At 39.2% G+C, this 26,711-nt stretch overlaps 1 protein-coding gene across 2 annotated transcripts in view; it reads left to right on the forward strand.

Annotated features, from left to right (window-relative positions):
- Positions 1-26,711, forward strand: part of LOC119728262 (receptor-type tyrosine-protein phosphatase S-like) — an 80,305-nt gene that overhangs the window by 11,050 nt on the left and 42,544 nt on the right. For both annotated transcript variants that reach the window (XM_038200424.1, XM_038200425.1), the window contains exons 4-10: positions 4,280-4,390; positions 12,513-12,785; positions 14,454-14,738; positions 15,280-15,582; positions 19,641-19,922; positions 20,635-20,949; positions 26,226-26,422. In XM_038200424.1, the coding sequence (XP_038056352.1) occupies positions 4,280-4,390; positions 12,513-12,785; positions 14,454-14,738; positions 15,280-15,582; positions 19,641-19,922; positions 20,635-20,949; positions 26,226-26,422 (1,766 nt within the window). The remainder of the gene's footprint in view (positions 1-4,279; positions 4,391-12,512; positions 12,786-14,453; positions 14,739-15,279; positions 15,583-19,640; positions 19,923-20,634; positions 20,950-26,225; positions 26,423-26,711) is intronic.

A 26,711-nucleotide genomic window follows, 5' to 3' on the forward strand; every position in this document is an offset into this window, starting at 1 on the left:
GCATGTTAAGGGAACAATATATTGGGTCATTCACCGGGGTGGGACACAATGTGTGACATATGACCATATTGTGAAAAGTATGAATGCCTTGCTTGCAGTTGCTCTAAATAATATTGGGTGTTGGGTGTTCCACTGGTGCAGAAAGTTTCAAATCATTTCAGTGTATTTTGCCAAAAATATGAGCAAAAATGTCATTCAGACGTAACATTGACACTGTGTCAATGTTACATTCAAAAATTTTATTTGTACCAATTTTTTTTAAATTGCTGTAAAACTTTACCCAAATTCACTTTATGTACTTATTACACTACATGCAACACACTAAGAAAAGCTTTTGTTGTGGTAGTCAGGTATCAAATGGAGTAGAAATGATACCTTGGTTGTGGATGTAACATGGACACCGTGTCCAACCCCAAATGTCACACTTCCATTGGGTGATTTGGACACCGTTACGTCAACATTAAGCTTTCGTTTCTGTTACATTTTGACTATACCAAAACAAAAGCTTTTCTTGGAGCATTAGGTGTCCTGTTATATATGCAATGTCAGTTTTGGTAATATTTTACATATATGTGTAAAAAATGGCAAATTTTTTTTGGATGTAACAATGGCACGGTGTCCATGCTACGTCCGAATAATACATTTTTGCTATTTTTTTCGAAGTACATTCAAATGATTACAAACTTTCTCAAGTATTGAAACTCTCTAAGACAACTATTATGTTGAGCAATTGTTTAGAATGCATTGATACTTTTAAGAATACAGTAAACTCCAGCCAAGTCGACATCGTGTAATTCGTCATATTGCTTAAATCGGCCGTCTGACGAAAGTCCCGGTCGTCTCTAATGCAGTTCCATTGAAATTCATTTCTAAGTCGGCCTTTGTAAGTCGCTGCTTCGCCTAAGTCGGCGTGTTTTTTCGGTCCCATTTCCTCAAAACCACAACAATTCCTCTGTATAAGTTGGCATCCAAAAAAATACTACCGAGTGCGTGGTACGTACATGTACCAAAAGTGCGGACGGCCGCCGGCGGCCGGCCATGCGTGAGTGAAAGCTGTCTTCGTTGGTGTCTGTACCGTCACATTGATGCATGCATGCACCATGCGCACCATGCGCACTTGTGGACCACACCATTTGTGGTAATAAAGGGGGGTACTTTCTTGGGAACAAGTTCTAAAGACAAGATCAGAAATTTGATTTTTGAACAGGACAGCATCCGCATGAAAAAAAAATACGGAAAATTCTTTGCGAAAAGTTCGCCAATTCTGTACCGCAACTGTTTTGGGTTTTTCCAGCCAATTTCACAAAGATTTCACCTGGCTCGTTCAGTTTAAATTGAAATTGAAAGATCACGCAGATTGTCATTCGACATTCAAAAAGGAATCATCCATTTCATTATCCGAGTATTCTATCGTCTTTCAGCTTCACTCGTCTGTGTAAACATGTTGATTGGGCATTCATTTTCATTAATGGGCAAACATTTTTCATATTTTTTCAAGCATCTTTTAAGACATTCCTGCATTTCCATTTTCCTTGAAAAGTCAGGAGGGGGGGGGGGGGGGGGGTATTGTGGTTTGTCGCATCTTCTGATAGGGGGCACCGTTAAAAGTGAACAATCATGGACACTATCACTCTTCATCCCTGCGAATTTCCCGATGCACACATGGTTTTTCTGACAGGCCGATTGCGCTCCTTTATCAGCAGCCCGATTTCGCTTTCAAAATGTCTTGCCAGTTGTAATCTGCCACTCTGCCCCCCCCCCCCCAGTCAACAAAGTTAGAGGGTTAATAAGCATGTCAACATACAGATGCCCCTTGTAGATTTTTAAAAACATTTAAACAAGTAGAGAAGATCAACAATGAAAAAGAAAATTCTTTAGCCCTTTTCATTTCATTTTTTTGTTACATCAGCTATCCCTCATATCAGTTAATTGTTACATTATAAATGTCACAGAAGCAATGATTTTGAAAAAAATAAACCTCAGAAGGAAATAGGAAAAAATCGTATTAATTTGAATGACCAAACAATGAAAATGATTGCCCATAAACGAATAAGAGAAGAAAAGCATTGTCATACATGTACATCATATGCGCACCGACCTTCGCAAATATCAATGTGTCAACCGTCAAAAGATGCCAAAAACTTATTGTATATGTAAGAATGCTACAAATTAAATGTGGAATGCACCAAAACGGAATAGAATACACCACCACGAAATTGAATGTCCCAAAAAAATGAAATTGAATGCCGCAGCAACGAAAAAGAAACCCCAATTTGAACAGATGTGTAAAAATCCATGAAATTGAATGGCCTTTAATGAAAATGATCAGAAAAATTCAGAAATTGGCCTGGAAAACTATATTAAAAATGGAAGATTTTTTTCTTGCAAAATAGTAGTTATATAATTGAAACCATAACCATTGCAAATCAATACATGCCTTGCGCCACTACATGTACATCACTCTCTACGTGTAAAAGCCCTGTGAAAACAGGTGCCCATTTTAAAATTCGAGTTCATATCATGTTCTGGTGGTACATGTTTATCATACTGTAGGAATAAAAGACTAAAAGTGATTGGTGATGGATTATTTCATTCTCTGGTCTGATGGTTCACTGTGAGCAACCACTTGATGAACAAAAACTGTTTGTAACCAATGCTATGTTCTGTTGAATTCCTTATCCAGTTGAATGTACGCACCGTTACCTTTTTATGTTTTGTTGTGAAGTATCAGAATTATTTGTCAATCTACACTGTACATGACTGTAATTGTTTTCTTTATTTTGCCTGTCCATTGATAAGAGGCAGGTTTCTTTTCCTTGCATTTTTTTAAATAAATGACTGGGACTTGTATTTTTGATTTGGAACTCAAGGTTTTAGGACTCATGTACAAGTGTGGCAGATGAAAGGTGTTGATCTAGCAGTTACAGAAGTTACAATATTACATTTGGCTTTACACTTGAACTTTTGTGCTTGAACAAACCATTGGATATTGGAATAGAAGCTCTGTTGTCCACATAATCACACACTGCAGTCAGTTTAAACAGTTTTGTACTCAAACATGTCAAAGGAGTATTGGTGGGTGATTGTAGACAAAATCGAATGCAGGGAACATTTCTGCCTCAAAACAAATTGTCTCATCAGACCTTTATTGCTACAACTAAATATAAAGGCATGTATGTATTTTGCGAATGAGGAAACCCATTATTTTAGATGTTAATGACCACAGTGGCTTTGCCTCGCCCACTTCGCTAAAAATATACAAACGTTGACAGTCTTGTAAAGTTCTATCATCTTAACACTCAAATGCATGAATTGAGTCATTTGAGTAAGATTATACGAATCACTAACTGGCATGCCAAGTTTCTGCACCATTACATGATGCATGTACCCCAGGTAGACATGTTAAAAAATACTGATTATACATGTATAATGTCTGATGTTTCATGGAGTTATTGTGTTCCCTTTCTCTTATAGGTTGGTAACTGCTTGCTTCTGGAGTATTTTATCATCAGATCACAAACTTCAAAGACATTTGAGCAAAAAATCATTCAAATTATTATTATTTTTTTAAGAATCAAATTAAATTTGTACTTTTTATTCTACACTCAACCATGTATTGATGCAGCCAATAATTGAGCAAGTTTGGTTGGAATTTTGAGGGTGAGACGTCTGCAGTGCATGCACATTATGTTGATACTTTAAGTGAAAGCTTAAGTGACTTGGACTAACCCTCCTACATGTACTGTTTAAACAGTCACAGATAGTTAAAATTCCAACCCACTTCCCTTGCCATGCCTTTTACACAGGCTAGTCACAACCAAACAGACAGTCAGATTGTATTTTAAGACAAAAGCAGGAAACTGTTGGCACAGCTGTCTTATCAATCAGCTACAGTCAAAGCATAGCTGTATCACGTTACATGAATAGTCACTGCCAGTCAATCCTGCTTTATGTAGGCTGGGAGCTCTTAACTGTTGAAAACAGTCACTTGATTTTGACTGAAAGGATACATGTAACTTGGCACAGAATGTATGTTTGCATGGGAGGGCTAATGATGTAATTCTTCAAAGCTGATACATGTAAGATGAACTATTTCAAGTTCAGCTACACTGAATAAATGGAACAGTGTAACCCTCCCCAGTCTGAAGGCTTTATTAAGTTTGTCAAAATTGTGTTACTTTGACATCAGCTCTCAGAACATTGTGTAAAACCAAGACACAACAGCTTGCGTAGTGTTGTTTGTATTAATAATTTGCATATTTCTTTTCATTTGAATTAGCTGGCTTGTCAATAAGTGTGTCAGAGTTTTCTGATCGTGGGAAGTATCAGTGTGCTGCTAGGAATTCTGCAGGTATTCGCTTCTCCAAGACGGCTCTTTTGTATGTTAGAGGTAAGATGTCAGGGTATGGGACTTCTTTTTGTTTGAAAAAGTTTGGCTTTATATGTGAGGATTGAAAACATATGTACATGAAGATTATATCAGAAAATGCATTGGAGACTTTTACAGGTGCATTAACCCTGCTTAATGCAACAGAAAACAACAAAGGTAAAATGTTGTTGCACACTGTTGCATTTAGCAGGCCACTCAAATCCCCCTGCTTTGTTGCATCTTGTTGCATTTAGCAGGGTAACTGCTCATAGTGCCAAGGCGATACAACAGACTCCACTGTTGCATTTGGTTGCATTTAGCAGGCTAACTGCTTGGTGCCAAGGCCGGTATGCACTGGGTTCAATGCACTATGCAACAGAATCCACTGTTGCAGTTTGTTGCATTTAGCAGGGTTCTCATTTGAGTTGAGTTGGATGTTGTTGCCTTTAGCAGGGTACCTGAGGAATACCCGGTGGGGGTTAGTGTTAAGCTTGATGAGGTGAAGATGTCAATCTTACCATGGATAGTAAAATGGAAAGCAAGACAAAAACGCATTGGTCATAGTAGTTTTTCATAAAACTTTACATTTACAGTAGTTCTTTTACTCTACTGCACTCATCTACCTGTAAAGCATAACTACATAAAGACTTTTCCCTTGAGGGTGCTAACCCTTTGCTAAGATTTATTTTCCCTCAGTACTTTGCGGCCCGCCCACCGTGACATTTCCGCTAATAGCATGCGCTACGTGAAACACATTTTTTTCTCTAAATGTCTAAATTGCCTATTATGAGCTCAGTTCTCTGGATTCTACATGCTTCTACTTCTACATGCTTTCATGGATTTTGATGAAACATGGATGCAGTGACCCTTGGGTGGGAAGACACAATTCTTCATCAGATTACTGATATCAAAGGGCATGTATTTTGTTTTTGTAGGGGTCATTAGAGGTCATTGTTCAAATATGCTCAAAATGCATAGCTTTTACATACTTTCACGGATTTTGATGAAACTTGGATGCAGTGACCCTTGGGTGGGAAGACACTATTCTTTGTCAGATTGCTGAGGTCAAAGGTTGTGTAGAGGTCATTTGAGGTCGTTGTTTAAAAAGGAACAAAATTTGACTTTTTGTAAGAACACAAAACATAAAGGGATTGACCGCCGTAAAAGGCGACACATGCGGTCCGCAGACCACTTGTATGAAATTTGTAGTTCAAATAATTAACTCAAAGGGTTTGAAGCTCACCAGCAAAAAGGTTTGACCACAGTACTTCACGAAAGTCGGGGTAAAAGTTGAAGTCGCCGAGTCTCCATATGAACAGTGAAAGAGCAAAATAGTCTGGCTGCAGAGCCTTTAGCCCAGCTCAGCTGTTGTCACTGCAACGAAAAAAAACACGATGTGCTTATTAATTTTGTCTTGGTATTATCAAGCTTACAAAACTTTTACCAATTCCTCAAGGGACAACATCTTTGTAAACCTAATCATCTGTCCAGCGAAGATGATCCATCATTTTAGATTATTCAAAAATAACTCCCATTGATGTTTTTCTCGTCACCTGTTGACGTTCTCGGCACCATTATGACCGGGCTGGGGATGCCATCTTGAGCTTGGTCCAATGCGTTTGGACGCACTCTGGCTCAAATCTGTACGGTTCAACAGTCCTGGCGCCGCTAGATTCCATTTCTATTGACACCATCGTCATCGTTGATGTCTTCCTCAAAGGATGAATACAAACACAGCGCTCTCAGGGGTTTCAAAATGTTTTAGAGTAGCAGGCAGATGGATGAAAGTAAGCGGCAGTGAGTCCCAGCCATTAATGGCGTGAGGTCCGGGGCCCGCCAATTTAGGATTGTAGATGCTCTCTGGTGCAGTCTAGGCATTTCCTGGCATCTGAGATTAGGGTTTCAAAGGTCCTACTTAAAGACATTTCTGTTGATTTTTTTTGAAAATTCAAAACCAAATAAATTTGACACTCTAAAATCATATTATTTTGAACAGAAATTTAATCTGTTCCAAATTCCTGCTTTCAAAATTAAAAATAATTTGTCAAACGATGTCCAATAATACACTGTGTGGGCGATGTCTTAAAAAAGCAACCTCGTAGTGCACCAATGTAAATTTGTTACAATAGTTATTTATATACATTGTAATTTGGATTTAATCTCGATGATCATGTTGAATATTTTATATTGTAAGCAAGCAAATAAGGTTTCAGAACTGAAATACAATATATGTCTATTTGTATTTGTTTACATTATCTGATGTAACCTTGTTGTCTCAAACTATTATTTAGAAATCAAATCACACCTACGGTTTTAGTCTGAATCAGATGAGGTGGATGAACTTGGCTCAACATCATCCATGGGAAGTCCAAGCAGATGGGCTGCAATGTTAATTTCTTCCTTTGTTCTTTCGTCTGTTGCCAAAATGATGTAAGTTTGGGTACTCCGTGTTTCCTGTGTTTTCGGCAGATCTGGCTTTTGGGAAGCAGCCTGTTGATAATGTGGAAAGTGGCTAGCACTTGTTGAGGGATTGGGGAGTTTCTTTCCGTCTTTCTTCTCAAGCCACAACTTCACACATTTTTTTATGAAGTTGCTGCAGGCTTGTGATGTTGAAGGTAGGCCATTGAGACATATGCATCAAAGCATTGAGCATACATGTATCTTCCTTCATGACACTCCTCAGTCTAGTTTTGATTATTTTCATCCTTGATGCACCTCGTTCTGGCCATGCATTTGACACTGGGATAACAAGCAGGGCTTCAACTACACCAATCAACAATGGAAATGACCCCCTGAGAGAAAACTTTTGCCTACGAAGATGCTGCATTACCCATTCAGGTGGAGAGATCATACCATCCTTCACAGATACAGGTATTTCGCAAGTCTTCAGGTCATACTTGACTACGTTCCACTCAGCTTGTAGCTGATTGTGACTGGCCTCGTCATCTAGAAAGAAGTGATCGGCCAACACCACCACATGCTGTTCCTTGAAGTCTGCATGATCTCTGGCTGGGATTGTTGTCATGTCAAATACCTGCATGGCAGTGTGTACTGGTGTTGCCGCTTTTAACCTGATGTTAATGTTCCTGATGAGTGAACATACATAGTCCTGTAACAGGTCTCTAGATACACGATGTCATCTTCTGTGAACCCTATTTCTGTTCTAGTCAAGGAATCCACTTCAATATCATGCTTGAATTTCTCAATGGGACTTTTTGTGTTAACCAGGCTGGACAGCTGGTCAGTGCAAACCTGGATTGTAGGCTTGATGCGGGAGAAGGCAATGGTGCCTTTCTGGAAGGTTTTACTCAGGATACCAAGTATTGGTAAGATGTCATTCAGGATGTAAATGATGCCTATCTTCTTGGGTTTAGACAATTTTTTCAGAAGGCCGTAACAAGCCGGATCTGTCTTCAGTTGTCTGAGTGTTTGTAAGATAGCAGGAAGCTCTGCATGTACAGCAGCTACAACATTTTTGAAAGACAACCATCGTGTTTGGCAAACCTTTTTCAGTTTCCTAGAGATCCTCCTCTTTGCCCGAGAACCAATACTGACTGTCTTGAGTTCTTGTTGTACTTTCAGATATACTGCTAGTTTTTTGGGTGAATAGTGGAAGACTTACCAGAGCTGGGTGACTTCAGTCTCCACATCAGCAATCTTTTTGAGTGTTTCGTTACCAGTGTTGTAGTCAAGACCGGATAGTCTGAGACCGAGACCTGAAGTTTCGAGACCGAGACCAGCCCTTTCAAGGCGGACCGAGACCGAGACCGATGAGGACCGAGACCGCGGATAATAAATAACAATAATCTAAATAAAAACAAGACACATAATTACAGCTGAACAGTCTGTCCTTGAGATGATGATGTTGATGGGGATGTAAAGGAAGTAATTGAAAACTATAGGAATCACTTGTACCTTCTTGTGTCATGGGAATGCTCTTTATGTTAGCTTCATACCTTAATCTACAACATTGCAACATAATTTGTTATTGTCACAATCAATTTAAAAAAAATGGAAACAACTCCATATATCGTCGCAACTGTTTTTAAATATTTTTTAAAATATATTTTATCTACTATAAAGTGTAAATCTGATGGAAGAAACTCTTACTTAGGAGTACGATTAATTTTACTTTTTTTTTTGCAATGTTGAAACTTGACAAAGTTAAAGGTGGATGTTTCATCTGTTATAGGAACTCGGACCCTAAACTCCACAGCAACCCCTTGGTTTCAGCTATGACTATTAACAGATTTTTAAATGCAATATTGATTTTACATTGGTCTTCGATTCTTGTAAACCTGATTTCAAAAAAATTGGAGCTAGAAAATATTGATTTATTTTTTAAAATTTCCGTCATGGAATATAGACTTAAACATGTACGGTAGACCCAAAAGTTGCGAGGTGGTAGCCAGATATGGATTTTTATTTTTTTTCTGACTGGGATTTTGCTTTTTGAGGAATAATGGGGTACTTCAAATGAGCAGCCAGAAAATTGAGTCTCATCATACACTCTCATGGCAACAGTGATTGGTAACTGGTACGAGTGTGTGAATTCATTGCTGGAAAATCAGGTTGGAAAATGTACCGGTACTCTTTCTCCAAAATACTATTCCAAATTAAAGAGAAGATTGGGGTCGAAAATGCCAGTAATTTGGAGCTCCTCGTTAACATTAACGTTAAGTTAACGCCCACAGGGGTGGGCTAAACTACACAATGCCCGAAATGGTTGGCCCTTATTGCATAAATTAGTACTTACTTCGCTTTATGTGCCCAACTCAAATGGCGACATTTTGGCTGGTTTCGACTCGAGACCAGCCAAAATATCGAGACCAGCCAAAATATCGAGACCAAAAGGAGCTGGGACCAAGACCAAGACCGAGACCACAGCTCCCGAGACCGAGACCAGCAAAAAGTGGTCTCGAGACCGAGACCGGTCTGGAGACCGACAACACTGTTTGTTACTGTCAGTGCAAGCAAGTGCGAGTCTGTGGCATATGCAGTGGACTGAGATGATGGAACTGACATTGCAAGGCCATTTTGGCACCCTACCATTACACTAGCCCTATCAGTGGCCAAGCCTCGTAGGTTTTTCAGAGGAATTTTCAAGGCCTGTAATTCCTTTTTGATGACTGCATGCAGAGTTGCTGCTTCGGCACTGGTTGATTCTTGCAGAACATCAGCAATGAATAGAACTTGCATTCCAAGTACCCGTGTCTTCGTCAAAATACTGAACAAAGGCAATTAGTTGTTCTGTGTTGCTAATATCTGATGCATCATCCACAAAAGACCATAAAACTGGTCACCTGCCGACTCCTGCAGCTTTTACGATATATCTTCACACAATTTACTTTCAATTGTTATCAGTATTTCTCTCAGGGACCCAACTGATCTATGGGAAAAGTACTTTAACTGTTCCAAACCCAACAGCTCCAGTTTGAGGAAGGATGCATTCTTAGTATTGGCAATGGACTCCTTGGCCAACCAGTGAAAGGCCTTTTCAAGAACATCATGCTTTAGACTTTCCTTTTCATGAAGCTGCTTCTGGAAGAACGAAATCTATTCAACAGCTCATTGTCCACAGTTGCATTATGCTTTGGAGAGTTGGCATGATCAGATAGGGTGATGCGCTTGGATCTCAGTGAAGGTGTGGATCCAAATGTTTCACACCTATTTTGACTGGACTTGCTTTGATGCTTTCGGCATAAGAGGCAAAACAGCCCCTTACCCTCAACATACACAGACCACCACAGTCCTGTCTTATGGCAAAATGAGATACTTTTGTCAAGTAAGCACTCATGATGAAACTGGTCTCGGAACTTTCCCTTAGATGTTTTCTCCTTCGGTCAGTCTTTTTCCTCCTTGGATACTGAACAGCAGCCAGTGGCTCTGCACATGGTAAAATGATGATCCTTCTTAAGTTGTTCTGGTGTGAAAAACTGTTCAGTTATGTCTCCATCTCACGATCATCTAGCTGTGGAGCACTGCCGTGACAATGGCTGCTGCTTGCCAATGAACTTAAACTCTCCGGCTGCTCAGCACTACCTGTCATCATTGATGCATGGCTGCTTGTAGTGGGACTAGTAGTAGTAGAGCTGCTACATTGCTGCTGCTCTCCCTCTTCTATCAAAATAAGAATAAAAACATCTCAATTAATATTTCGTTTCGTTTACTGGGGCCAATCTGTTTTAAAAAAAAGAGCTATATTGCAAGTGAAATCATCAAATGACACAAAATGTGTAAGTTGCATTCACTTACATGTTGTTTGAAACTAATTGATTCATTTACAGAAGTTTAAAAAAAATTGGCCTGGGGTTTCCCTGCGGGTGGTCAACCCATTTATCTTACTGCTGGAATAAAATTAATTGTCATATAATTTTTTTTCTAAAAAATGGACAAGAGGTTTCCCAGTTGATTATAAATGTGCATGTAATCATTGTATTCTGCAAGAGAAAAAATGTTAATAATTCATATCGACGGAAAATGTGGAAAAAACAGCCCACCTCCCTTATAATCAGACTATTTTTTACAGTCATAGAAATGTACACCACATGCATATTTGTTGATGCAACCAAAACCCCTTAAATTCTCATTAACAAAGTTAAATTATCTGAAATGCAACAAGAAGACGATGAAATATATCTGGGAAAAAAACCCTGAGGCGGGCCTATGGATGTGCAAGTTATGGGCATAATAACACAACGGCATAACAACTTGCTCGAAAACCTCATTTAAAATTAAACCCACCATGTACGTGGGAAACCCACGTGCAATATATAACCATGGAGGAATTACCATGCAGCCTATCAATCTTGTCATTGATTTTGTAGAATTTACCAATGTATTGTTTTCATGTATTTTGAATATAATAATAAAACTTAATTTAGGTGATAAATGGTTCCTCAGGTACTTTCAAAACCTCTCTGTTTCTTCTGGAAAAAAGTCAGTAAGTTTGCCTGCGATTGCAACTTTCGCTTCGATGATAATGACGCCAATTTGACAACATAAGCACCGCTTGTCAAACTAAGGTAGACTGGCCTTTCAGCCTAACGTGGTTCCGTTTTTTGTCAATTTTGTAAATTCACTGGACAACCATCCTCAACGACTAGTAATAAGCCTAACCCATAACGTTAAAATTTCGTGAATGATACATTTTACTACAAATAAAAATCTACAAGATGAAGAAAGCCCCTTTTAATTAAAATGCAAAACGAAGCAGTCCATCATCCGTGATAGTGAAGATTGTGCAAGTTTAACACTTCATGTATAGCGCCCTCAATCATAGTAGCAGAGCTAGTCTGAACACAGCCTCTCTTCTCACTCGGTTCGATATGTGATTATGAGGTCAGCATAGTCTCCAGTCTATACCGCACATGCAGCGCTCACTACGTTGTCATTTTCCACACCACAGCAATGTGGATATAATTACTATCGATCATGCACACCTAATCGAGTTGGCTGCGACTTTTTGCACACCAAAAATCCACACAAAAAATAAACGTGCGTGCACCACCAATTAGGTAGGGCCTAGGTCTGAATTTAATTTTCAAGGGCCATGAATTTTTTATGATAAGGTTTTTTGTTTTAATTGTATACAGATTCCTTCGTTGTAGAAGGGAAGGTTTTTTTTTTTCATGATTGGAAAAAAAGTAGCCGGCGCAAAAGTTTAAATAGCCTGTCAAATTCGCCGGTTTCCGGCTTATTTTGAAACCCCTGCGCTCTATTTCACTCTCCAGTTCTATAATCAATCTTTAGTTCGACACCAGACACGTCGTCAGGCAGTGATGACTGCATATATCTACGTGTAGTGTGCACCCGTGTGTACGGACGTACGTGTACAAACATGTACGATTGTACACATGTTGGGCATGGAACAAAATAATGAAACAGTCACCCGATTGGAGATGTTGCATGACATCATCAAAATAGGCTTGTAGCAGATGCGCCTGACGGCTTTTGTGTTGGTTTTGCATTGAGCGAAGCGGCTTTTCAACCTTTAATTTTTATGACTGAAGTTTCCCGTATTTAGTTTTTGTCATTATACATGTAGATTCTTTTGAATACATACAGTATATACTTCAAAATTAGTGAAATTTGCCACGTCAATTGACTGAAATTTTACTATTCATTTTTATTCAATTTTCAGTGAGACGGGTGGCACCACGCTTCACCATTTTCCCTGAGACGCAAGAAGTTGTCCCTGGTGGTAATGTGAACCTTACCTGTGCAGCCAATGGTTCCCCAATGCCTGTCATTAAGTGGATGAAAGGTGATGAGGATCTGAGTGGTCCTGATGATACTCTTCCCCAGGGTAGAAGTGTCCTGGTTTTAAAGAATGTACAGGAGACTGCAGAGTACACATGTTATGCAATGAGTGACCTTGGAGAGATTGAACATACAGTAACAGTGACTGTCAGGAGTGAGTACAAAATAGTGTCAATATCATCATGTTAGCAATGTATTTTAATCAGTGTCAGTTTTGTTAGAATGTAATTTGGAACTTGCGTTTTACCAGCTCTTGTGTTAGTATTAAGCTATTCGCTATTTGTATGTTTACCAATGTAACAGCCAACATAGGTACATCAAGTAAATGGAACATATCCAACTGCACATACATATATTTACACACTGCAATCTCTAGTTACTTGTAATCTCTAGAGAGTTGTGAAATGTTTTGAGCCAAAGTGGAATATCCTTCCCAGTGCATGTAAAGATCTGTACACCTACTGAAGAAAAGATTAGGTTGGTCGGTCGGCATGACATTTTATTTTATTTTAATTTTTTTCTGGAGCCAATACATGTGAGGAATGATACATGTTTAAGTGGTCCCCAATCAAGGTGTTTTGGGCAGATTTTTGTGACATGTTTTATTGTAAGGAGTTTGTAAGTTTAACCATAGAATAAGGAACATGGTTCAACCACTGTCGTGTTGACATTCTCTACGCTTCTCCATGGTTCGTCAGGTTGGCCTCTTGCGGCGATATCAATTGAAAAATCGTCGTCAACTTCCCCATTTTTTTTCCGCAAAGAATTCCCTGAATATCATTTTGAGATTTCACTGGAAGAAATTTCCTTTTTGTTTTTTGAAAATGTTCACATTCTCCGATGTCTAGAGCAAATTGCAGTCTTGTGTGTACGTATGTGCACGAGAGCCGAACGAAGGCCACAAAAGACGTGCAGCCGTCCGATCCGATGTGAAGTCTACATCGATGTGAAGTCTACAACGCACATGGCCATTGGAATGATATAGCATAACGAATTTTCCTGTTGGCTAACGCGATATCAACAATTACTTGCTTTCAGCAACCTAAAAGCATTAAGTTTAAAAAAGGATCATTAGGACACTTTGCTTCCATGATTTGTCCCACAATTTCAAAAAAAAAATTCATCGAAAATCGGTTTCCATGATGCATGGCGTCCCTAGGCTCGAAAGTGTGACCGTGTAACTCGCGGTCTACCAATAGTATTGCTTGTTGGGCACAGACATTACCGTGGGGATTTCCCCTGACACGCAATACTGCGCTGTTCGCACACATGTGTGTACGTACAAAGGAACATGAGACACACGGACCAGACATTTTGGACTGTGTTGCAATGAAGATTAAGTGACGAAGAACCCAAGCGGTTTTGGTACAACGTACGTATTTTTAAAGTACACACAAACTAATGTTAGACCACGATGTTTTCTTTCGGATAATACCAGAAAGAAAAAAAAACACTTGCTGATAAATGCCTATAAAATGTTCTGGCGGTCGGCGATTTTGACCAATGTTGATCGAAAGTCGGTATCGTAATATTTTTTTTCCAAATAACCAATAAAATTGTTTGGGGTCGCATTTTATTGCTTTCAAAAATAGGGTCGGTCAGGTTACCCAAATCAAAAGTATTTTTGTTTGGCCTTAGACAGCTGACAAGTGATAAAAACAAACATATTAGGACTAAATGTTGTTGATTTAAGTTGTCTGCAGGACATGGTTTATGTTTGCATATGGTTGTGGGATGTCTTACACGAAAACAAAGATGAAAGAGAGACTAATATGTAAACATTTTCTACTTGTTTTCTGTTTTCTTTGCTTTTTAATGACAGCTCGTCCAGACTCTCCACCTGTGCCAACATTGAGCCAGCATACTGCTAATACAGTCACTGTCCAGTGGATAGCTGGCACTGATGAACCTATTAAGACCTATGTTCTGAAATATGAGCCAAGTTCCTCTCCTGGTGCTGCCAAAGAAATAGCTGGAATTACTGTCACTGAGTATACCATCGATGACTTGCTGCCTTTCACAGAGTACAATGTGCGTGTTGCAGCAGTCAATACAATAGGTCGGGGAGACTTCAGCAGGGCCTTGACAGTCACTACAGCACAGCTGGGTGAGCAGATGATTGGTAGCATGGAGTAGCATCAATTGGACGATATGACAGTCAAATAGCACATTGTAAAAAGCATTGTTTTTCAAGTAGAACAAATTGTCGTCAAAATAGCAGCGTCATGGAAAATAATTTGCAATGTCTTGAGAGAAATTCATGTGTTGGATGTCCTTTCAGGTTGACCATATTCACACATTCCATCCTCGGGTCAGCTGATGATAGGTGATTCAGCAGCTCTTAAATGGTTTGCACGGTGAATGCCCCGATCATAAAAATGGCTCCATCAAAACTTTAAAATAAACTGTTTTTTTTTTTACAAGGCTTTTGACAAAAAAAATCATTCTCTTTTTATGATTTTATCGCTTGTATCGGTGGTGTCATGGAGGAAAATCACCTGTAAAAATTCTCTTTTATATCTTAAATTTGATTGTAAATATTGTAAGTTTTTAATCATTAGTTGGAGTTGTATTTTTTTTGTTTTTTTTAATGTAAATTGAATCTCAATGTACTTAAGTCATTGTTATTTTTATTCCCCAAAACACAGCACCTTCAACGGCCCCACGAGAAGTTCGTGCAAGTCCTTTGAGTGCAAGCACTATACTGGTGCAATGGACAGCTCCAGAAACACCCAATGGGATTGTTAGAGGCTATAACATCTATTACAGCAACACACCCAGTCAGAATCTGAGCTTCTGGTATAAACATTCAGTGGAAGATGGTACCCAGAGACTGACAACAATTAGTGACCTCAATCCAGACCAGATTTACTCAATACGTGCTTCAGCATTTACTGCTATTGGTGAAGGGCCAGCCTCAAATGCAGTCCAGGTCATAACAAAGCAAGGAGGTATGTACATTCACCCAATTTCAGTTTGATAGTTTGTTCCCACATTCAACAACGGTATGACTGTTAATTGGAAGAACACTTCTTTTCCAGATTTGTGCAATATGAATAAGTTATTCAACCTTTTGTTGAGTAAAAAAGGCAAACGAGGTTACCACAATGTTTACATGCACTTGGTCTAACAGCATGCAATCAAAACCCTTTTGCAAAATTTTGTTCTGCCTTTATTGACCTAGCTTTTGTTGACTGAGCTATATGTGTACATCAAACCATATTCGCAAATGCATTTGGGATTTGAATAAAAGAAACCAGACTGTCTTTAAGGGGGCCATATTCGTGGAATCAACATGGAGTTATTAACCACAAATTGATTAGGATTCATATTGGAAGGAGGGACTTCTCAAAGACAAATACAACCAAGTCTGTGCTGGTCATCTTAAAACTTGGGCCCCCCAAAATTGTGTGTTTACGGTAAACGCCTGAACATTTTTCCAGGCAGATGGGTAAATGGTTTTATTTTGAAACTTCTTTTGAGTCTGATAAAGATGTGAAATAGGTTAAGAATTGTGAACCAGTTACCGGTAGGGCTGTCCATTGTCGATGAATTTAGTATTCAATTACTCAACGGTGCTTTGGATGAATATTCTGATATTCCAAACTGCCACCTGCAACTCTGTGCTGTGCCAGTCAAAAGCTAGAGGGGGATGTGAGCCCCCCCCCCCAATTAGTCAGTTTTGTCGGCAAAATCATGGTGCTGTTGGCAAAATCGAAAATGAAGAATGGAAAAGAAAGGGGCGAAGAAGAAAAAATGGAGAATGTAAATAATAAACATAGCTGCTAAAAACCCCGCGAGGGGCGCTTCATATACGGCGGTTGACAGCTACAGCTGTGCAAAACACATAGCAAGACACACCGAGGGATGGAGGAAGAATACCTCGGTTGTTAGAGAACCGCTTCGTCAGGGAGCTGAGTAAAGTGGATTCACATGGCTTGGGGTAGCATCTTGTTTTGGCTCTCCTTAACAAAGTTAAGGAGAGAGACTAGGCAATCACTATGTCTGTACCTATGTCCGTATGGACGGGCGCACGTATGCGTATACATGTACCGGTACATGTATGTGGTATTTTGGTTAAAGTTTCAAAAAATTGTCTCATTTGAAAAGTTGAAGTCCAATTGGAACCAAACTTAGGTCATAGATGCAACATGGCAACCTACATGTGATCATGAAGTCCAAGGTCACATACAGAGGTCAAAGGTCATCTGAGGTAAAGTCGTAAAACGGCCTGAAAATGTAAAATTGGTCTCATTTGAAAAGTTGGAAGTCCAATTGCAACCAAACTTGAGTCATAGATGCAACATGGCATCCTTCATATCTGATGTCAAAGGTCACAATCCAAGGTCACAGGTCATCTGAGGTCAAGTTGTCAACTGGGCTGACAATGTACATGTACAATTGATCTCATTCAGAAGTTGAAGTGCACTTGCAACTAAAATTGGGTAATAGGTGCAACATGGGAATCTTCATATGATCATGATGTGAAAGGGCACATGCTCTGGTCAAAGGTCATTAGAGGTCATTATTAGCAGTTCGTACAATTCCACCCTCATTACTACCCACAATTATTTCTACACTGATCAGGGCCCTCTCATCCGCATGACTACCCCTTGCCATTGCCACCCTACTATGCACACCTTACTCTATCAAAGAAATCAAAAAGATAACAGGCGAGACGCATGGTTCGAGAACCACCTTGTTTTTTTAAAGGCAGCTGAGAGATGGGCCAGGGTGCCCTCACAGCCCCAGGAGAGAAAATCCGAAGGCTCCGAGGCGTCGGGCCATAAACCTCATCAGTACGGTCCAGTCAGCACCCACAGTCCACCTATTTGATAGCGTTGGTTGAATCGGTGAGGATTTTCCAATAATAGTCTGGTATTTTGGAAACATTGAATTGTTCCTTTTCAGTCCCCACTTTTATCTAGGCTGCTCTCTATTTAATTGGTAATGGGTACCACCTAATGTTTCCGATTTGCCCTACTTTTTGGTATTTGCGTTAAGTTTCTTGCAATAAACTTGAAGCTGTGGCGCACACACACACACACACACACACCGTCGTTTTTTGCTATGCTTCCGAGGATTGGCTTTGTGTTTTCCTTTGTCCCTGTAATATAACACTCTCCCATTGACTAAGCACACAAACCTGCGTTCGAGGACAATAGGCACCTTCCTTCGAGGATCAATGGCCCCTTTGTGCTCCTTTTGTTGTCTGTCCTCAGGCGTAATGCCATGCAGGAACACACACACCCAGTCGTTTTTTGCTATGCTTCCGAGGATTGGCTTTGTGTTCTCCTTTGTTCCCTGATCTAAGCCTTTCCCATAGACTTAGTGCACAAACCGGCGTTCGAGGACAATAGGCACCGTCGTTCGAGGATGAATGGCCCCTTTGTGCTCCTTTTGTGGTCTGTCCACGAGTGTAATACAATACAGGAACACACCCACACCCAAATGTGTGTTCACAATCGATCGTGGACATCCTATTGTCCGTCTTTTGTTTGTACTCCCATAGGTTTTGAACACGACCTCAATCGTGGACATATGCTGGGGATCGTGGACAGTATTGTTCTCTTTTGTTCTCTGGATTTTTCGTCCACGGTTTGAAGTGTATGAACACGCACACGCAAGTCTGTATTTGCCTGCAATCAGGGACCCCCTATTGTCCCTCTTTTGTTTGTACTGCAACTTTTTAGGAAGACCTCCCATATGTTTTGTACACGAATCCAAATTGGGGACCTCTCTGGAATTGGGGACCCTATTGTCCTCTATTGTTCAACGTCCCTATTGAATGCAGAAACAAACTTAACCTTGGTGTCTGTCTACCTTTATTGGAGTTTGAGTATAACACATAAACATAAATGATAAAATTCATTATAATAAATGAAACATATTGGTTTGGTGTCATGTGCAAATTTCCCTGCTTTTCGTCTAATCTTGCACGATTGCGGACGTTGTACGAAGCATCTAGCTTTTATCTGTTGACATACACATTTAAATTATAAAATGTAGGTCAGGGTAAGTGTCAGGTTGGGTTATTAGACTATTCACATTACACTCATTTTGTGAGATGGTGACAGATGGTCCGTCGCAAATTTCATGATGGCACCCCCCATTGAAAAGGTGCACACAGGGCGACATATAAAATTGGGGTCCGGCAATCGATATGGGTTCCTGGAGTGTTTGCAGTACAGTTGTAAGTATTTTTATAACTGTCAAGGGCTTCAACCTGCTAAAAGGATGGAAACAATGAACCGCTGTTGACAAAAAGTTACCGTCGACAAAAAAAGTGGAACCTGACGATAAAGCGCCACAACTTTATGATAACATCACAGTTGTGTGCATATTTGTTTTTGAAGATTCCAACCGGCCAAAAGCTATTCGAATATTTGGTTGATGATCGAATATTCAGTATATTTGGTATATTTGGGACAGCCCTAGAACCAGCTAATTCTCGGCTATGACAGTGTGAAATATGACTTCAATTTCCTTTCATTTTGGTCTGTCCTGTCAGTGTCAAAATTTTGTTTTGTTTTAATTACAGGGAAACATAATAATTCTATGTTTTGATTATTTTGATTACACAAATAGAAACAAATGGCGCAAAATTTATCGAACGGTCATAGCATTTCTGGATTTGCAGACTTGGTGCAACATATCATGGCTGGCCAGGACCACATGATTTGTCATGTGTATGTTAACGGCACAACACAACATGGCACAAGACAATGAGACATGGCAGCATGCTTGGTTGGAGCAACATAAACCACTAGCAAAGGGAAAACATTATATTTGTAAAATACACTTTATTTTATATTTTCAGCAAAGGTGTCAATAAACAGTTTGAGGTCGGCATTTTAGTCTAACAAAATGCAGGTAGATCAGTTTACCGTAAACACACAATTTTTTCTTTGGCCTTGATTTGTATGAAATGACATTCCTTTGATTCGTTATGTTATTTTGGATGATGTAACCTCCATGTAATTCTTTGTTTTACACATTGCTTGATTAGTTCCTAGCCAACCCGAAATGTTTGTTGGTGAAGCCATCTCTGCAACACAGATCCGTTTGACATGGAGACAACGTGAAACTGAGGCTCAGATTCTCTACTATGAGCTGTATTACAATGACTCAAAAACTGGAAATGATGAACATAGGAGTATTCCTAAAGCAGAGACATACACCCTCGAAGATTTGAAGCCAAACACAGTCTATAACATACGCCTTGCTGCAAAATCCAGGGCAGGGCAGGGAGCTAGCACACCTATTGTATCAGTTCGCACAGAACAAGCTGGTAAGTTGTGTAATGAAAGCAATTATAGGCAGATGATGTCACTCTATCAAGTGAACAATGTGCAGAATGGCATAACAGATGTGCAGTGCACATGCTTGCCATCCAGTCACAGGTAGGCTTGGGCGAATCCACGCCAAAATTAAATAGAATCGATTCCAAAATCGGAAATCGATTCCACTTCTTTGAGGAATCGATCTCTGATGTAGCCAATTCCAGTTCCCGGAATACTTGTTCACAAAGCCGGTATATCTTCACCCAATTGAAGAAGTGACGAATCTGTCCAAAACCAGTGATTTAAGGAATTTGACATTTTTGAAAATTCTTACATATTATGATGTCCTCTACATAATCTGCCAAGTTTTAAGATGGAAAATTGCACCGATTGTTAATTACTTCAATCACACTCAGTTTTGCGTTTTAACCAGTGACAAGTCTTGATTTTTGATTTTCTCAAAACTTGGTTCGCTGCTTTTTGGGCAGTTTCGTCACTTCGTCAATATGGTGACGATATTTGCAGATTCATGAATGTACTTGGAATCTTGGGTGTAGGACTGAAAGGGTTAAAATGACGTGTGTATTATCTGATGTTGTACATACCGGTACATGTATTTCCTTTAAACTTGTTGTAATTTCCAATATAAAGTATATTGATGTTAACCTTGGTTGTGTAACCTGTGTGCTGTACATATCACTGACCCCTTCCTTCCACTAGTCCCTGGTGCTCCCCCACAAGATGTCAAAGCCACTACTCTGAGTTCTACAAGTCTTCGGATTGAATGGGAACCACCACCTCAAGACCGCCAAAATGGCGATGTAACAGGCTATAAAGTCAGCTATGTGAAAGTCCCTCGTAGTGGAGAAGTGGATACGCAAGACGAAATGTTACTGGCAGTGGGGCCTAATGACAGATCTTGTGTCTTGGTAAATCTTGACAAGTGGACAATATATCAGATAACTGTGTTGGCGTCTACAAAGATTGGGGATGGGCCTGCATCCCGGCCAATAAGTGCTGAAACTGATGAAGATGGTATGTACATTTTTGAGTTTATTCTGAAGAATCATGCCAATGTTAGTTATTCAGCAGCACATGAACAACACCATCCTTGATAACTGAGCTGAGTAGCATTCCCATCACTACCTTTACATCTTCCCTGCTATATGCATATCACACCTCCCTAATGTGCTCAATCTGCCATCTTGTCTGTCTAATTATTTCACCATATTCACCATAAATGCAACTAATCACTGTATTCTGCCTGTCAATTTACTGATTAATGTGCTTCTTTTAACTATAGTTTTACTTTGAGTCTTTTAACAGTACTTTCATTTTGAAATGCATTTATTTGCGTATAGTATTGCAGGCCTCAACCTTAAAGGTGCACAAGGTCCTGAAATCCTCGAAAATTTCATGTTTTGGATTGTTTACTTAGCCTATTTCAAACATCTGGTTGAAAGGAAACCAACCTAATGTCTTACCGTTCCCGAGAAAAGACAAAAAAAAACCTCACTTGTTTACATCGGACACGACGGAGCATGAATACGTTTTTCGTGTCGTTCTCAGTGTACGTTGTGTGTCTCGGGAACAGCGGTGACCAATCACCAATGCAAAAATAGTGGTTTCTTCAATGTCCGCAAAAGACGAACACTTCACGAATGAAATCATTTATGGGGTCGCAAAAGTGGACCCCGAATTTCGTTCTCGCACGCATAATACAGGAATTACACAAAAACGCCCAGTTTTGAAAGGATAGTTGTGTGGATGTTTATATCCTACTTTTAAATGTTATTTCCGATCAAATTAATTTCATTCAAAGCGCGTTTTGTAGCCCAATTGGGCTGTTCCAGGACCTAGTGTCCCTTTAATAGGTTGTCACATGCAGTCATTGCTGTTGTACTGTGGTTGTATTGCACATTCCTTAGTGGATAGAATAAGAACAGTGACACATCACATGTGAAAGTTAAATACACGTACAGTACATGTACATGTAAGACAAAAGAGACCAGAATTCATTGAGTCCAACTTTCACATGATAGCGTGATGCATTGCACCGTTGTTGCATTTGCCACTATGCCCTAAAATAAAAATCTTATTTCACAACCAAAATGGCCAACATGCCCTAATCAGCACACACAATGTCCAAAGATTGAAGGAAATGCCTGAGAAATATTCTGTGAAAAGTGCGCTAAACATGACCTACTTTTTACAACCACAGTATTTTTTTTCAATTTGCATTATGTCAGGAGCACCATACAGCATGTGCAAAATCATATCAAGGAAGTTAGCATGGCATCCTTCCACAAAGAAAAAAAACCACACATGGTTTAGATGGATATTTTTAAAAACCCAGGTGCAGAAAAGAAACAAAATTGTTTGTGTCCCATTTACAACAAACCCTCTTTGAAAACTGTGAAAATAGGCAATGCTTGCATTATAAAGCTTAATTTGTGAGCTGGGGTTATTTCTTTCAATGTTAATGGTGTGTAGCATGTAGCATGATAATCCTGTGCTGCGGTTATCTATGGTCGTGGCCCATGCATATCCCCTTGCTGTTTGTTGTTAACCTCGCAGACGACCAGGTGGTGACGTGGCTTTGCAAGGCAACCATTTGCAAATAACTAGCAGGGCAACAGCATTCAAGGATAGAGACAGAGAGAGATAACTGTACAATCAATGCGGCTTTTGTTGGGCTTATACAAGATGGATACATTACATCATCTGTCCATGTCGTGCTGATTAATTGGCTTCCTTAGACATATCAATCATTGCTAGTACTTGTATGCATATGAACAACTGTTAAAGGGAATGTACAACATTTGCTTTTGCTGCAAGTTTCAGAAATAAATGGATTTGGAGGATTAGAATGTTATAGCAAATATTGTTAAACTGACTTGTTACACGTTTTGGGGTGGTAGATGCTGAAAAACCAAGACCATTCATGTTCTTGTAGTCTGGTTCCCTGACCCCACTTAAGATGAAACTGAGCAATTTATAGACTTTGGGGAATTGTAAGGTCAGAGAATAAGTCTGGCAGGCTTGTACCACTTCACACCTGTGTGTAATAATTGCGAAGAAAATGCAGAATATATGAACAATTAGGAGCAGTTTTTTGGGTTTTTTTAAATTAAGACAGTTTTCTCCAACGCTGGTCGGCCGACCAGCGTTGGAAAAGTACAACTTTTCTTGAAAATGTCAGCACACCAGGAGCAACAATTTTACAGGATGCTTTAGACTGTCATTCCCTAACAATCCAGTAAGATATTTCGTGATAATTTGATCATTTTGTTTTTTAATGTTTTCAAATGTTGTATCTTCCCTTTAAAGGAGCACTTTCAACTGGTACGTGTATGTGCACTTTTGGGCACTAAAAACATTTCCAACAAAATGATGTTTGAAAAAAATGGTTAAAAAGTAGAATACATACAACCTTGGAAATTGTGGTTTTCAGGTAACAAATTTTGGACCCTGGAGACAAGTGCTGATTATTGATTGAAGTCATTAACCCTAACCTTACCTAAAGCTACATAGTACTACTCAGTAGTAACCTGTAGTATGCATTTCCTTCCATACAAGTGTGCACAACACCTGTAGTATTCTGTGGTATTTGGTACTTGACCCCCAAAGAGCCCTTGTAGGGGTTAATGTGCTTCTTTCTGAAAACTGTGCCTCAAACATGTCAAAAACAGGTCTTCATTATTGTGGGATCTGATAACAGTGATTTGTCGCCGTACATGTGCAATTAAATTTAAAAAGCGTGGCTCATAATCGCTGCTAATTCCATCGGATGTAAAAGTATGGGGATTTCTGTTATCAAGACATTTGAAATACTAGTTAGTACACAATCAAAAACACTTCCAAACAAAGTTGAAATATCTTTATTTACTGTAAAAAAATAGTGTGACGGTTTTGAAAGTGTTATACAAACGTACGTGCACCAACAAAACCATGTGTACATGTGCAATGAATGGGAAAACCAGCTCTCTGCTGGATATTCGGATATGAAAAAGAAGTTGGAGAGGTCTGGCAGATTTGTTACTACTGGAGTTGACTGTATGTACACCACAGTTAATTATGAAATGTGTATTTCTCCCACACTTTTTCATCACACTTTGTTCTTGTGCAGTGAATTACTTATGAAAACAATTTCACAACCTAACACATGTCATCCTTGCACTCATGTCTTTGCTTTGTAAATCTTTTACTAATATAAAAGACACAGACACTTTGAGTAATTAACCTTGATTTTTATAAATAATATGTGTGTAATACTACCAAATGCAAAGATTGTTGTCTGTCCAGTCTTATGGTTAAATGCAAAAACATAATTTCACACTGCTCCAAGTGTCACTGCAGCTAAAATGACTGTAACCATGATTACCTACCCCGGTACATGAGGAACATGGATAAAACCTTAAACAGATCATAGTTGACCATGGCTAAGGGGCCATTCAGAATAGTCAATGTTTACAAATTTAGATCTTCAAAGGAAATAACTGAAAATGGAAATTCAGTTTTGAATTAATGTAATAGAAAACAAAAATAAAAGAAGAAGGGAAAAAACACCAAAATAACCCTCTTCAGCGACCTCTTCAAGATGTCTGTCATGTCTGTGCTGTTCCGCTGTCATTGGTTAACCTTGTTGCAATAGCCGACCTCTGTGTACTTTAATGTTTACACAAAACCCAACCTCGTCCCAATATGCTCGAAGGGTCATCGACACTCACACGATCTCCCCATTTATCTACCGTTGGAATGAGGTGGACTATCGAGACATGGTTTTGGACACAAGAAAAGCTAATCACAACAAAGTAAAATACAGTGTCATAGAAAACTGGAAATGATTGTGCAAAGTTTTGTGTACTTGGCAATTTCCTCTTCTGTTTCAACTTCAAAGTTGCATGCTGATAAGCCTGGAAAGGCCATTGAAAACTCCTGAGCTGGGAGAGCATTGACCTTACCTATCTGATTCATTTGAAGCATTACTTTGTTCTTTAGTGTATAGGATATATTGAGTAGTCATTCAATGTTTGAAAATCAAAATTCGGGGCGAGTGGGTGGGTCAAATTTAAACATTGACTTTCTGAATGGCCTGCTTTCTTTTCATTAACTAGTTGAATGCACATTGCCTGACAATGCACAGCATCCATAGATACAGGTAGACCTTGCTCTTTCTGTTAAAAGCATTTATTAAAATTGCGTTAAATTGTGATGTGTGACTTTTGTGCCCTTTGTATTTGTTAAGTTTCTACATCATGTCAAAACACATGTCACAGGTGATGATTCAGTATTCTTTATGTTCTACAAACACAAGGACAAAGCTGGCAATTACTTTATGTTGCTTAAAACTAAAAGGCTTTTGTGAGTACCACTTAAAGCATCATACAAAATACAGTCATGCAAACAGTCCTGTAATACTTACAGCACCAAATGAAAACAATTAAAGAACCTGATTTTGTTAACATGGTCAATATAACTTTGTGTAGCCTGCACAAAGTGAGCTTATCCTTGTTTAAAGTGATTAAATAATGCTTAAGAAAGTACCAAAACCTGATGGGACACGTTCACGGCAAATAGCCACATTGTTCTTACTCTAGGCTACATTTAGCGCCCAAATTTTAATGTTCACAGTTTTAAACAATTCTTTGCATGAGATCCAAATAAAAGGGCAACACTTTCACACCTAAGCATAAGCACATGTTCATATCCCTGTATAAAACATCATTTAAAAGCCATAGGTAGAATTCCACTTGGCAATTTTTGTTGCAAAATGGACATGGCTTTGCAGCCCCTAAAAAAGTCTGGATTTTTCAGGCACCAAGACAGGAAATGACAGTGAAGATTAAACAGTACTTTGTAGGTTGCTAGATTTAAAGTGTTCTGTAACAAATTCAACTTTTTTTTCTATTAATAAATTTTCAACTTCTTTGTTTTACTCCTACCAAAAAAAACCTTTCTTTTTCCTTTTTTGACATCTGGAACCCTCTGGAAAAGTTTTTGTTTGGGCACAAACTGTGAGCAGGCTGGCTCTCAGTCCATACTGTGTGGGGCAGGAACCAGCCTACCCTGCGAGAACAGAATTATTGACTGGCAGCCAATAATTTGCTCTTGTAAAGTAATAATTCGATAACTAAACATGGGCAGATTTTGTTTTGGTTGATGTCTCATTCAAAAGTGAATAACTTTTGCATTGCTAAATAAATAGCAATGAAACTCAAAACTAGCACACTTTAACTACATTGCACTTTCCAAATGTTAGTAATTTAATTTGCCACGTTTTGCTGGATATTTGATTGCCCCTGATGCAGTTCCAGAAGGTCCACCACGCAAGGTTAGTGTTGAAGCCTTGAATTCAACCACCATTGCCGTTCGCTGGAGCCCTCCTGTATTGGATCGACAACATGGTGAAATCCGTGGGTACCAAGTTCACTTTCAAGTTGTGTCTGCTGATGAAGACCCATTAGGACCACCCCAAGTCAAGTGGGTTCCACTTCCAGATATAAGGGTAAGATGTACTGCTTTATATTCCCTGTGAAGCTACATGTATTCTGTAGCTTTATCCCTTGCTATTCATTTTGCAAGCTTATTATCAGGAATTTGTTTCTGAGATAGCTAAAAGTCACTTCTTTGAGCTGTTTGAACCATGGCGACAAACCTAGCATAAGGATTTTCCCCTGGTTTTCGTGGTTACTGTGTGATTAGCACACACATTCTAGTCGATGCACATCTGCTGTCTTGTTATATAGTTTGACTCCTTATGAATGAACCATACTTTAAAGACTATTAGTGACGTC

The sequence above is a fragment of the Patiria miniata genome, unplaced genomic scaffold (genome assembly GCF_015706575.1).
Source record: "Patiria miniata isolate m_02_andy unplaced genomic scaffold, ASM1570657v1 HiC_scaffold_20, whole genome shotgun sequence".
Lineage (NCBI taxonomy): Eukaryota > Metazoa > Echinodermata > Asteroidea > Valvatida > Asterinidae > Patiria > Patiria miniata.